The sequence below is a fragment of the Apus apus genome, chromosome Z (assembly GCF_020740795.1).
Source record: "Apus apus isolate bApuApu2 chromosome Z, bApuApu2.pri.cur, whole genome shotgun sequence".
NCBI lineage: Eukaryota > Metazoa > Chordata > Aves > Apodiformes > Apodidae > Apus > Apus apus.
Window position 1 is genome coordinate 48,449,119 of NC_067312.1, and position 14,311 is coordinate 48,463,429.

At 34.3% G+C, this 14,311-nt stretch overlaps 1 protein-coding gene across 4 annotated transcripts in view; it reads right to left on the reverse strand.

Annotated features, from left to right (window-relative positions):
* Positions 1 to 14,311, reverse strand: part of CHD1 (chromodomain helicase DNA binding protein 1) — a 51,212-nt gene that overhangs the window by 16,784 nt on the left and 20,117 nt on the right. For all 4 annotated transcript variants that reach the window (XM_051643634.1, XM_051643635.1, XM_051643633.1 and 1 more), the window contains exons 5-18: positions 13,826 to 13,893; positions 12,153 to 12,302; positions 11,613 to 11,884; positions 10,331 to 10,556; positions 9,379 to 9,479; positions 8,942 to 9,120; positions 7,809 to 7,936; positions 7,039 to 7,255; positions 6,342 to 6,431; positions 5,291 to 5,481; positions 4,024 to 4,212; positions 3,554 to 3,716; positions 2,269 to 2,421; positions 1,712 to 1,783 (exon numbers count right to left, since the gene is read on the reverse strand). In XM_051643634.1, coding sequence (XP_051499594.1) covers positions 1,712 to 1,783; positions 2,269 to 2,421; positions 3,554 to 3,716; positions 4,024 to 4,212; positions 5,291 to 5,481; positions 6,342 to 6,431; positions 7,039 to 7,255; positions 7,809 to 7,936; positions 8,942 to 9,120; positions 9,379 to 9,479; positions 10,331 to 10,556; positions 11,613 to 11,884; positions 12,153 to 12,302; positions 13,826 to 13,893 — 2,199 coding nt within the window. The remainder of the gene's footprint in view (positions 1 to 1,711; positions 1,784 to 2,268; positions 2,422 to 3,553; positions 3,717 to 4,023; positions 4,213 to 5,290; positions 5,482 to 6,341; positions 6,432 to 7,038; positions 7,256 to 7,808; positions 7,937 to 8,941; positions 9,121 to 9,378; positions 9,480 to 10,330; positions 10,557 to 11,612; positions 11,885 to 12,152; positions 12,303 to 13,825; positions 13,894 to 14,311) is intronic.

A 14,311-nucleotide genomic window follows, 5' to 3' on the forward strand; every position in this document is an offset into this window, starting at 1 on the left:
ATATAAAGCAAATATTGATACCAATTTCTTTCCTAAGTAGTTGCTGACTTCGCAACAGTTTAAAGGAAGCAGTATCCTAGATGATTACCAAACAAAAAATCTCAATCAAACAAAAAACTGGCCAAAAAGCACAAAACCCTACTGTTAAAGCCTTGCATGATGCAAAGACGTTCTCCCTCATCCCATGCCCTAAGCCCTGAAGATTAAGGAGCCATATCAGAGCAGGCAACATGCTTAAGTCTACAGGTTAAGAGACAGGAAGTAAAAGTCTTCTGCCAGGTTCGACGCCATTGAACATATTAAAGAACAATATGAAAATGAAATAAGCAACGAGACGAAAAAGCCTGTAGATGATACTCAGAATTATTCAGATAGAATTATTCAGAGACAAGTATGAAGGACAGCAGAGGGATCTTGAGGCATGCAATAACAAACATTAAATTTAGGTTAAACGAAGCGCCTGATTTTCACTACAATTACTGGAAACAACAAACCACTAGAGTCAGGAACGAGTCCTGAGAATTGTGTTAGAAACTTCCATGTAGACCTTAGGTCAGTGATGGTGAAAAACCACACAGAATGTCCTGAATTTTTAGTAAAGAAATACAAAAATAAAACGGAGAACACAATTTTGTTGCTGTTCCAACGCATAGTTTGCCTCCACTTTTGAAATGCATAAAGTTTAAATTCCTCTTTATCTCAAAAAATGTACAGAGGAACTGCAAATATTTCAGAAAAAGGCAACAATATCTATGCCAGAAATTTGAAACACAATTAACTTCTGTATTAAAAAAATATCTGAAGTTTATGTTAAGAGTTAAGTCATTCTCTCTTCATCATAGCAGAAACAACTTTAGCAGCAACCGGTAAATGCTATGCCAGCCTTCAATTACCGATTTATACCGATTAAAAAAAAAAAACAACAAACAAAACAGAAACCAAAAGAACCTCCCTACATCTGCCAGAGTAGGAAGAAAGATTTAAGCTGATCAAAGGTACAGAATGGCATGCATATAATATATAATAATAACAATAACAATAACAATAATAATAAAAATCATTATAATAACATGCATATAATAATATGCAATAGTAACAGTAAAGCTAAATAAGCTACAAATCTTGCAGCTCAGAAAAGAATCTGTAACAGACACATATTTAGAGGTTGCTCACAAAGAATGCCTAGAAATCAGTTCTTCACTATTTCTTCCATGGCAAATAAATAGACTGCAACAAATGAGGGTAACAGAAGCCAGATTTGAAACAATTAAAGATGGTTGCTCATGCAAGGATATACAAAGGTTAGGTCAGTCCACTGCTGAAGGATGTTTCTGATGTTAAGTGCTTGTGTAAGTTCAACACTTTTGTAAACACTGGATTATGTTCTACACAGGAATAAGGCTAAAGTTAAATTACTGCAGAAAATAATTACTTATATGGTAGTTAAAATTAATTTGTCAAAGAATTTTAATTTTAAAAAATACCACTATGGAACTGATCAAATACATTTTCCTAAGTTACGTGGTTTCTACTTAACTGTTTCTCAAGAGAAAAAAAATAGCAGAATAAGCCTTACAGTCTAGACAGTAACAATGAACTTTCAACCTTACTGATATATTAATCACTTTTCTCTGTCTTCATTTTTTGTGCAATGTTTTATGTATTTCTTTGGAAAAAATAAAACTGATTCCTTATGAAAAAAATACCATACCTCTGATCCTTCTGCATTAAAATGATCCAGTGCTTGTTTCCTCAATTCTCCTTTTATTGATCCATCAAGTCTCTAAAGAGATCAAATACTACAGTTAAAAAGTAATTCTTGCACAATATTCAAAATCAGAGCAACTGGAATTCTCAGCTGCCAAAAGTGTTAAGGGAAGGAAAAAAACATTAATTTAATATAATTTTTTAGTTCATCAGTTTAATTTCAAAATACTATTTATCATATAGCAATTGCTAGTCTTTCTAGAAAAATAACACTTCATACATGTTTCCTTGAGCAAAGTAGTAAAAATCACATAATCACAAAACAGTTGAGGGTAGAAGAGATATGTGGAGGTCATAGAGTCTAACTTCCCTCCTCTGGCGACAAGAGCCAAAGCAGGCTGCCCAAGGTCACACTCAGGTGACTAGTGAATGTCACCAAGGATGGAAATGACATAACCACTGATCAACTTGTTCCATTTCTCTGTCAGCCTCAGAGTAAAAAAAGAGATTTTTCTTATATTCAAGATGAAAGCTTCTTGGCTACTACTACCAAGCCTTTACCTGAAAAGGAAACTGACGATACTTCAGATATTCTGCTAGGATGTCCAGCATTCTCACCATCTGTGAGAAAATCAGAACTCTGTTGCCACGTTCTCGCAGACGAATTAGCAGCTTGTCAAGAAGGATCAGTTTCCCACTGCTACGTATTAAATGCTAGAAAAATCAAGAAATATATATTACTAAATAAGTCCATCTAAACACTAATACATGCTACAGCTGGTTAGCCATTCATTCAAGGTTTGCCCTTTTCCAATGGTGTGGGAAGAAAAAAAAAAAAAGGTAAATTCTGACATTCCTTAAGAATAATTTAAAATGTGAATAAAATTTATAATCTCCTAGAACTAAATAGACCAAACTAAGCAACCAAATTCATGTGACAATAAGAGAACACCGCTATATAAATTCACCAGTATGCAGCATTACATGAACAAGAAAGTTTACTTTAATTTTACTTTAGTTGAGATAGAATTTTATGGAATGCTAAATTTTTAGTTAGGTGTTACTATTACTTATGCCAGAAAGCAGGAGGATATTTGTCACTGCACAATACATTAGCTTTGGGAAGGTATTTAAATTATCAACTTTAAATTATCAAAGCTTAAAGAGAAATATAATCTGTAGAAGTAAGTTGGTAAAACTGCATCAACAGTCTTCTCTGTTGCTATGCTTCTCAACAGTTTTGCTACAAATGTAAGTTAACCTTAAAAAAGATAAAAATAAAGGACCATTTTTTGTAATGATAATTGTTTTCATCTGCTACAACAGTAAAAAAAAAAATCAGACTGAGCTTTAGATGCCTTTAACTTCCATTTCCTTTCACCTTCATTGTTACAGGCATACAGAGAACAGCATCGGATCATAAAAAACACCTTATAAGCATTCTGCAGGTAATTTTCTGTTATCATATAAATTTCTGGTGTATCACTGCCAATCATGTGCACTTCCACTCATACTTACCTGCCTAGTCACTTTAGTTTGCTTAGGTTTAAAAAAGGTCTCAAGTTTATTTTGTATGAAAATATGCAACCTGTTTCAACTTATTTCCTTTTTCCTTGACTGTAATTAAAAAGGAATATGTTTTATTTAATCAGTTATCTGTCAATTACTCAGATCCAGTTAGGAAAAAAATCCACTTACCTGTAAAACCCAGGATGCACACTTTCCTGAGAACCTGTTTTTTTCTTAATATACTTAAGTAAGAAGTAATGAACTGATAGAGCACTATAAAATTCTGTGAATATTACAGATTTAAGATAGAACTTTTTTTTTTTTAAAGTGACTTTACCTGCAAGGCCTCCTGTTTATTATAGAATTCATTATCATCTGGTGGTTTAATGAGGTAGCAATGGTTACAGCACTTCTTAAGTTCCATCATGATGTTCAAAAAGCCTGAGGTACTGCCTTTTGAACCTTTACTGAGAGCTTTATAATTCCTGGTTAAAATCCACCTATGATAAAAGACAAATAATATAAATAATTTCTAACCATATGTGGAAGCAAGACAGATATGTGCCCCAAATACAAACAAGCTAAAGAAACCAACCAGATCTGAAAAGAATATACAAATAACCCAAGCAAGAGACAAAAATTGGTATTAAACGAGCGTAATTCTTGAGCCCTCACTTCATAGAATTCTACTGTTGTAGAAACCTGGAAGCCTCAAGTTCAAATTGCATTAAAAAACTAATATACATCAGTAAACTGCATGTAGGCTTACTACTAGAACAGCAGAATTTAAAAAGTGTTGTTACTTACTTGTAATATTGCTTCTGTAAAGCGCTCATTTCCATCCTCAGAATTTGCTCAACTTTAGCAGGTAAGGATTTTTCTACATCTTTTTTGACTCTTCTTAGCAGAAATGGCTCAAGTTCTTTGTGAAGACTTGCATAACCATACTCTCTCCCTTTGCCATGCTCCTCTTCAAAATCTTCCCAGGAGGAAAACCTTCAGCATAATAAAGAATTAGTGCAAAATTTTGACACACTGTGAATGACATGAAGAAGTAAATTTCAAGGAGAAAGTAACACAAGCACAGAATGTGTATAAACATACCACAAGAGCAAACACACATTTTCATTTCTTTCCCATTCTTCCTGTTTAATTTATACAATTTCTGAATTTCCAGCTCACAAGAAATTCTAAATATTTTGCCTCTAAATAGAAGAATGGGATTTTCCAAAAATGTTTACAGAATTATAACTACTAAATTTTAACTTCTGCAGTAGAACCCAACATTTTTATTTTTCTGCAAGGATGCTCATCTAGATGGATGCAGAAATTTCATCATTAAGAGCAGCATGAAAAACCGGCTGCATGGCTGGAGGGTATGCAAGAGAACACAATACTGTACTTCTTGCAGCTTGCCAATGGTCTAGCTGAACTGTAACTATCCTCTGTGCTAACAGACTAGGAAAACAGACTTTAGGATCAAATGAAGCCACCACAGTGGCTCTGCCTGTAAGGTTCTGAAGCAGTCGGTACAATTCATAGCTCAAACTAAACAGAGCTATGGTACTTGGCATTTGCAAGATCTATGACAGGAACATGTGCTCTCACACATGAGTTCTGATTTATCCTCATAAACAGAGCTCAGCACAAAATAAGGTCAATACAGTAAGCTCAATTTATGTAAACAGTATGGGAAACCTGACTGACCTACAAGACATTAAGCATCTTGCTACAAATTTGTTTTCATTAATAGTACTAATACTGAGAAGATTCTGTACTGTTTCCCCTGAGTAAATCTGTGCAGTTTTTCTCTTAGGCTAAGATGAAGCATTTTTTCCAGATTCTGACCCATAAATCAATCCATCATTTTTGTGGACTGCTAAAACAGGAGGTGACAACTGCTAGTAGCATTACTTATCTGGAGCTGCTTGAAAAAATATATGCATCTAATTTGTATGGAATATTTACATTACATTTCTTTACCTCTATTTGTTTTCAAATCACTACACTAATTCAGAATAAGCAGCCTGACCAAAAAAACGTTAAAAAATAATAATGTAAAACTACTCCTTACTTTTCTGGCATGATGAAGTGCAACAAAGACCAAAGCTCTTTGAGGGAGTTTTGGAGAGGGGTTCCAGTAATAAGAAGACGATGGTTGGACCTGAAGTCTATTAAGGTCTTGTACAGAAGAGAGTCATCATTTTTTAAACGATGAGCTTCATCAACTCCTATGAATGCCCAATTCAGACCACCAAGGAATGACTTAAAGAAACAGAGTGGGGGAACATTATTCAAACAAACACATTGCATAATTTCCCACATTTTATAACCAAGGTATAAACACCATATTTTTTTAAATTTTAATAAAATATGGACAGTTGTATGTTTTTAGTACTAATTATAGCTTTTACATTTGCCAGATTCAATGAAAGGCAGTGCAAGCTTCCCAGGAAAGTATAAATTAAGTTCAAAAGAAAAAAATGGCCCTAAGTCTGACCCACAATTATTTTTACATGACAGAAAAAATATAACTATTGACCTCTTCTTCCCAGCATATAAAAACAAATGAAGTAAAAACGCTCTGCCTCTTTACTACCTATAAAAATTCCCACATACTGTTAGAAGGATTAAGAGTATCTCTGTGTTCAGTATTGAAGACAGTGGAGACACTATGGAGACAGTATTAATACATACACATGTAGTACTGTATGCACAGTAACAATAAAAAACTACATGGGATTTCAGATTTTTTTATGTTTGCAGCTAGGAATTGGGTTCTTTTTCAGTTCCTTGATGGTGGTCTGCAATGAGTAGAGCTCTTGAGGATGGGAAGATACTATTACAGTAGTAAGAATCCCAAGCAAACTGGAAAAAGAGAAGTGTTACTCACGTAATAAAATGGAAAAAGGCCAAAAGCCTCACTACACATGCAGAAAATCTAGAAGTGCTTAACACTCCCCCCACAAAAAGCCTTCAAAAACCCAAGCCACACACTGTCATACTTCCAGAAGCAAAAGCTATTACACTCTCCACAAATGTATTGACCCGTAACCCAATACATGCAAATCTAAGTAGTCTACACTGGAGAAAATATTTTTATCTCCCTCAAGAAGTGTGATTACCTTATCCTTCAGCAAAATTTCATATGTTGTTAGAAGTATGTTAAATTTCAATCGTTTGGTCTGTAGATGCATCCATTCATGAGTTCTAATCTAAAAAAATAATCGAGTGAACATATTATAATCTAGAGGAAAAAAGGTCTTGTTGACTGATGTGAATCCAAGTACTGCAGCAATGTAAAAGTTTAATGACATACAATAATACAGTCACAAACTAGAAGCACAACATGTTAACATAAACAAGACTGAACTTTCAACTTGCATAACCACTCCAAAATATTTTGTTTAAACACCTGAATAAACAGCAAAGAATGTCTAAAAAACATGTTTTACTTTAATGGATAAGATTACTAGCATTCAGAAAACAAGCTAACAACCTTTCAATAAATAAATTAATAGAAAGATTGGCCTGCTTGCATGTTTATTTTTAACATTTCCACCTAAATAATCATATAGCAGAAGACAATTTTCTTTCAGATACAGAGTAAATTCTTAATCCTGCTCACTACTAAGCATGAAGGAAATCCTTCACACACATTTATACCAGATCAAAACCTAGGCTTTCAATTCACATCCAAAACACATTGTGCTACACAAAGTATTTGCTCAGTCCTAAACACAATATTGGAGATTAGCAGAGGACAGGAATATAAAGATACGTCTTGTTTATCTACAAGGCTTTCCAATGATAAATACTCACCATGTTTCTGCTAGTTACATCACCTAAGTAAACTACAGCATTCATTTGAGGAGCCCAAGTTTGAATCTCTCTCTGCCAAGATGTCAAGGTAGAAAGTGGCACAACGAGCAAGAAAGGCCCATACAATTGATGTTCATGAAATAGGTAGTTCAGAAAAGAAATTGTTTGTATTGTTTTACCCAGACCCATTTCATCTGCAAGAATACAGCTATTTCCTCTAAAAAAAAAAAAAAAAAAAAGTTAGGCAGCACGTAGAGAGCAAGAAGGATTGGACAAGAATAAATTATTATCTTTGGAGCACAGAATCCAGTCACACAAGTCTTCAAGATTTTGCAGCTACACATTTTGAAAAAGCTTATTACCATTGTTTTTCCATAAAAACAATTTCCAACACGTCTTCCCTGCTTAATACTTCAATTAAATTCACAAAAAGTTTACAAGTATTCATCGTGAGTTCAATTTAAAAAAGATAACATTAGTGTTGACATTTCAGATTAATTTCCTTTGAGTTTTCTCATTTAACTGTTTCAGGTTTGTTTTTTAAAATATTACTTACATATATATAAAATTAAAAGCAAAGCAAAAACAGACCTTAGCTGTTTTTTGAGAAGAGCCAGATTGGGTACTACTTAAAGCAAAACCACTCCCTTCAGATCTCTACTTTGAGCTTACTGTATGAAAACCTCAAAAAAATGCAGACAAATAATTTTCAAAGTTTTACAAATGCTTTCAATCTACAAACAGGACAACTCGTTTCAGACCATACTTACTTGCACCATGAATGAGCAAGCCAATTCAATCCATTTAACTGATAATCTCTTAATTCTAAGCTTTCATGTCCTCCAATGTAAGATGGTTGCTTCTTCAGTGCAATAAACCTTGGCCTCTGTTTTAAAACCTGTCAAAAGCAATTTGATCATCAGTCCCACTACTGACTGAAGTTCCCAAAACATCTCCCAAAAGGTAGAAAAAATGGCAGTAGGAACCTACTTTATCTTCATCCTTCAATGAAAACTAGGCCATATAAAAACAACAAGCAATTTACAAGCTGTGTTAGTTTGATTGCTAATCTAAATTTTACAAAGGAAGTGACATTTACTCACTGAAAAGTTTACTTTTAAAATAAACCAAAATACTAACAAGCCCATCCTTGAATGCCAGTATGAATGCATGGGACAAAAAGCTATTCTCAGGAGTGATATCTTCCATATGTATTACTATTCTAAACAACCTTTACTCTGTGTTGCATGCTTACTCCCAATTCGAGCAGGACAGGGGAAAGAAGTGAAAGGGCAAAATTGAGACTAAACTTGTGGCTGAAAATAAAAAGAGTTTATTAAAGGGGTTAGGTGAAGGAAAAAAGGTGAAGAGTTAGGTGAAGGAAAAAACCCAACCAGCCAAAATAAAAACCCATAACAAAAAAAAAAAACCAAACACCACAAAAAACCCCAAAGAAACAAAAAAACCCCACACAACCCAAACATGCCAGAAAGGGCCTCACACATTAAGTCATCAGCAGATTGATAACTAGCAAGTCTCCAAGCAACGGCCATCTTTGAACCGCTGCTCAGCCCACTCAGTTTTATTGCTACGCATGGTAATAAATAGCATGGAATATCTATTTAGTCACTTGGGGTCAGCTGTACTGTATGTGTTCTCTTCCAAACTCTTGCCAGCCCCCAGCCTACTCATGGCAGAGAGGGCACACTGCAAGATAAAGAGAAGGCCTTGACTCTGTGGAAGAACTATTCAAAAACACCCAAAATGCTACTTTGTTGTAAACAGGATTTAGGTAATCTGAATCTAAAACACAGGCCACATCAGCTGCTACAAAGAAAATAAACTCCACCCCAGCCAGATGCAGTACAACTGATTATAAATCCAGTGCATATTATATACTCACCTTGCAATCCTTAAAGGGAGTGGTCTTGGATTGATTTCTGCTCAAGTATTCATCAATGCGTGCCTGAAACTTTTTTGCAATGAGAGCACCATCTTCCCAGCTACATTCTGAGTAAGGCAGACCCTGCCATTTGCAATAGTAGTCTGGATAACCAGCCGCTGATTTCTGATTTGAATGAGCTGCAGAAATACATCAGAGAGTTCTGATAAGCACTTTACTTCTGTATTTCATGAATACACTAATTTTTAGGTAATAAAACATAATCTAGCTTCATAGCACAAACAGTATGACAAATTTTCTCTTTACCTAAAGTTTTGTTTGGGATTAAAAAATTAGTGAGATTAATATTATAAATTTCTCAACTAAAAATACAACATATAAGCAGTGAATATATAGATTTCTCAACACTGTTTTCTGTCTCAAAGTTTGTAACATACCAATTATTCTTTCCACTATCTGATACTGTTTATGTAGATCATCTGTCAGCTCCTGTTGGCAGTTATAATACTCCACATCTTCTGGAGAAGCATTTTTCAGCCTGTAATGGGCATTAATTTACAACACTTATTACACTGTATAGTTCAAAAACTAAGAAAATTCAGCAACAGTAAACATATGACTATAAGCATCACAGGAATCTTGCTCAGAGAGCTTGTCTGAAGGGACAACTTAGAAATCCCTACTACAAAATTCTTGCAACTGGCCTAGGCATCTCATCATTACTGACTGAGAATGCTTATCAAGAGTAACAACTACTACAGCTACAGGTGGTACTAGTCATGCAGCTAATTGAGAATACTTGCTCTCAACAATAAGCAGTGTATTTTACAGGGTATTTTCATGGAACAGTATTGAGGGTGGCTTACCCTTAAGAATGTACTTTATTATTAAGTTGCTAAAAAACCCACCAGTATTCATTAACTGTATTAAACATAATGAAACTGAACACCAAAAAGGTGCCTCTAAAATGTATAGATTTCTTCAGGTTTTTATTCTCAGGCTTGAGCCAAGAAAGCTGAATTATTTGAAGTAATCTGAAATTGCTAAGAAATGCACTAAGAAAATATTAATGTCTACAGCAATACCTGAAGAACTCTGATAAAAATCAAGTAACAAAATTACTAAACAGTACAATTCATTATTTATTTTTAAACACTGCCCATCTTGTTAAAATTCTATTTATAACACACACATACTAATACCAGGTTCAGAAAATTATTTTGCAGGAACATGTTAAGAACGCTTTAGTTTTTAAAGTTTCTGTCTTCCTGTTGCATAGACACTTGAAACTATACTGTCAAAGAGTTAACAGGTCTCAAAACCACAAAGGAACATCTACACTGTTACAAAGGCTAAGTATATATAAATATAAAATATAAAAATATTCACCATCGTTTTGTTTCCTGATCCTTTTTCTTATAGTTGTCCAGTTTCTTCATTCCTTTAACATTTTGTTGCTTCAGTGTTTCCTCAGTTTCCCAAGTGTTATGAATGTGTGACCAACCCTTCCATTTAATAAGATACTGTATTTCTCCCGGCTCCTTCGTCTTTTCAAACTCAGCATTGGGATCACCATCTGCCTCAACTGCATAGATGGTGGTTGCAGCACCTGTGGCTGAGAAAGAAACCACATCGTAAACCTTAATTAAGTGTGCATTGTCATTGTCCTAAGGTAACCAGTAGAAATGTAATGTAGAAAGCAATTAGTGAGGTAAGGAAATGAGCACAGCAAGCTGCAAGGGCCAGAAAAAAGTCAACAGACAGTGGCACAAGCAAAAGTCAGCACAAGCAGCAACTTCTATCTGGGCAGGAAGAATAAAACAAGCTCAGTTCCAAAGGGTCTGACCACTATAGCAGTAACACTATACTTTGTAGGAGTTATCTTAGAATACAGGAGAGCTTTGGAGAAGAAAGGTGAGGAGTGCAAGTTCTAAGATGGGTCAGAAACTTCACAGATTGGGTATGACTAATGGAGTAAGATAGCTCTTAAGTGCAAGGAGCTCACGGATTGGGTTTATTTGTGTATTTGTTTATATAATTAGAATCCTAACTTGCAGAATCAAATATATAAGCAGAACTGCTAGATATTGTATCCCATTATTGCTGGAAATATGATATGCTTACTCATATTCACAAAATACTTTTAAGAGTTCACATGCAAGTGCACCACTGAAAATTTAGATGCATTTTGTAGTCATTACACTCATTGCACTGTCTTGAGACGTTTTGTAAAGCAGTAACTGACATAATAACTTCAGTGGTTCAGCCTTGCCAACACTATCTTTCAGGGTTCAGGTTACAAGTCAGATATCCTATCTAGTCCACCTTCTCCACTCCACTGCATAAAATTTATACTGATCAAGTATCACTAGACTGTATGAACAGCAGTGCAACAATATGGTATGAATTGATGCAATATAGAGCTATCTTACAAATGTTTTTTATTTTCTACTCACATATCCAATTTTTCTACGTTTTACTTTGCAACACTTAGAAAGGACTTCAAAACAAAACATCCTTACAAATATGGAAAACAAAACAAGATGACTTTTTGGTAACTTTAAAACTATTGCTGTTCATAAACCTTGTCGGACCTACAGCTGAGAACATTTCCTTAAGTTGTATCACAATGCACTCCAAGTTCTAAAGAACACTGACAAAAAAATAATACCTCCTTTTCGGCCAACTCGACTATCCATGAACTTCTCTATAGTTTCAAATTCATCTTCTTCAGTTTGTGGGACATCTTCTCCACAAATTTCCAGCAAATCATCAGAATCTGTCTTGGTTTCTTCAGCTTCTTTGTAGCTAACATTGACAGTTGCCTGCCGACGAGATCCTCTCTTATCATAATCATCATCATCTTCTTCATCCTCATCCTCTGAAGAATCAAGTTGCCTTTTTTTCAGTCCTGCACTCTTTTTCCCACTTTTTGGCTTAATTCTTTAAGACAGTAAGATATGACACAAAAATAATTTTCCAACAGGGACAACTATAAATCTTCTATATTGCTTTCTAAATATATTTCACGAATGCTCTGTTACTCCACTTTCAGTTACAGCAGACAGCAAAAGATACTCACTACAAAGAATTAGTATATTAACATCTTATGTAGCTTTATAAATGTGGGGTTTTTTCCCCATGTAGAGTAGTAGTAAATACTCAATTGCTTAAGAGTAGTACCCGAATATCCAAATGCATGGCTTCTTACCTGCTTGGAGGTTTCCGGCTTTTGACCTTGTTTTTTGGCTCATAGTCAGATTCACTCTCCTCACAACTGCTTTTCTCCCCATCTTCCTCTGACTCAGAATCAGAACCAGTTCCTGATACTGACTCTGATGCTGACATTTGCCAGTCTTCACTGTACACATTGAAAGACAAATGAGTAACTTACATTGTTAGGGTTTTTTTTATATCAGGTGTTCATCAGGCATTATTATATTACACAATATCTTATATTATTATAGTATATATAGTATATATTAGTGTATATATATAGCATTATATATTATATTCTATTATTATATATCAGGTATTGAGGGTATCTACTGTAATTTCAACATTCTTCACAGAAATAAAAATCTCTTAAGAGTTTTCAGTTGAGGAGACAGAAAATTATCATCAATTAATAAAAAATGCCCAATGGACTAAGTTTTCTGTTAAGAAGAGGTAGATTTAAAATCAAAAATAAAACAGAAAATTGGGATTTCTACACAAACTTCAGCATGAAGAAATGAGTTTACCTGACATTAACGAACCAAAGTACTTAACATACCTAACTGGAGAGATGCATGCTTATCAGAACTTTTACATGCTCGGATCCTAAAGTCCTGCCATACGCTATTCTGGAGAGCCCCATATTGTCTAATGGCTATGCTCCCCATGGCCCACTGGAAGAATTACAACCATGAATTGTAAAAATATATAAAAACATAAAAAAGAGACAAAATATCACCCTCTAAGGCTTGATCATGTAAAAGTTATAAATTGAGAAGTCTCTGATCTGAATGTCAGATAACAATTGCAAACATACTTGTCCAGAAGAGCCATACAACAAAAATCCAAGTGCTGGATATATGAAGTGATTTGGTACAGGGTTCCTAAACTTAAATATCTTTCCTGTAACAGTGTATACTATTATATACAATCAAATTGTTAACTAACAAAAGACTGTGAATAACAGCTCATTGCTAGGCAAGTACCATTTTACACCATTAGTTGTTTTTTTTTTTTTTCGCCAACTACCATTTCTTTAAGACATTGTACTGGCAACCCTGAACACCGAAGTTATTAATGAATCAGGAAACAAGGAGTGATAGAACAGTTCAATTTCTACACATCATTCATAAAATCATGTAACAACATATAGTCCTTTTCATAAACTTTCTGATCTATTACTTAGGAGCTTATTTTCAGTTAAAATTCTTTGTTAGTCAGTAAAATTAATTATTGTCAGAACTGTAACTTTTAAACCTGTCAGAGGGAAAAAGACAAAACCAAAAAGAAACAAACAAAAAGACTTTGACATTAGCTAAGGGAATCTAAGAAATTTGTTGTGAGGCAACCTACTTAAGTAGCTTCCCACTTTTACAAGAATTATTAGGAAAGGCCTTCAACTGAAAAACAAACTGCAACAAAGTATTAAAAAAAAGCACTGATGAATGTTTTTGAACCATATTCTAGGCTCTTTTGCTCAGAAATTAATACAATATAGATATTCCTTTAAGAGTTTATTTCAAATATTCCAAAATATTTATCAAAATTGGAAATGCAAGATCAAGACAAAAAGGGAACTTAAGCCAAGCTTAGAGAAATGAAGCATGAATTATGAGCGTATGTCACTACGCCACAAAAAATATTATATTACTTAGGAAAGTATCTTACTCTTTATGTTTTTTCTTCTTGGTTTTACTCAATGAGTCATCTGCAGAATCTTCACCACTTGATGATTCCTGCAGGTGAAGAAGGAAAAAAAAAAAATTATTATCACAAAGAGAATGAAGTACTTCTAACATTAAAACGATAAATCAGAGCCTACTTTCCAAGTGGAGGCACATTATTCACATTTTACTCTCTTCATTCCCTGAACCATACCTCTTAATGCAGAATGAGATAAGGACGACTATTGTTTTTGTATTTTTCCATCTATGAATACTCTGTGGCAGCAAGACTTTAGAGAACGTCACAAAAAAAACCAAAACAATCTGCCTTAAAAAATAACCACTGTGCCTACATAAAAACAGTCATGGTTTAAGCTGCCCCAAATTAATCAAGGCAATGAATCTATCAAAATCCTAATAAAAGCTTCTAGCCCCAGGAACTTTCTCACATTCTATATTCTTCAACATTTCAACACCAGTTTAAGAAAAC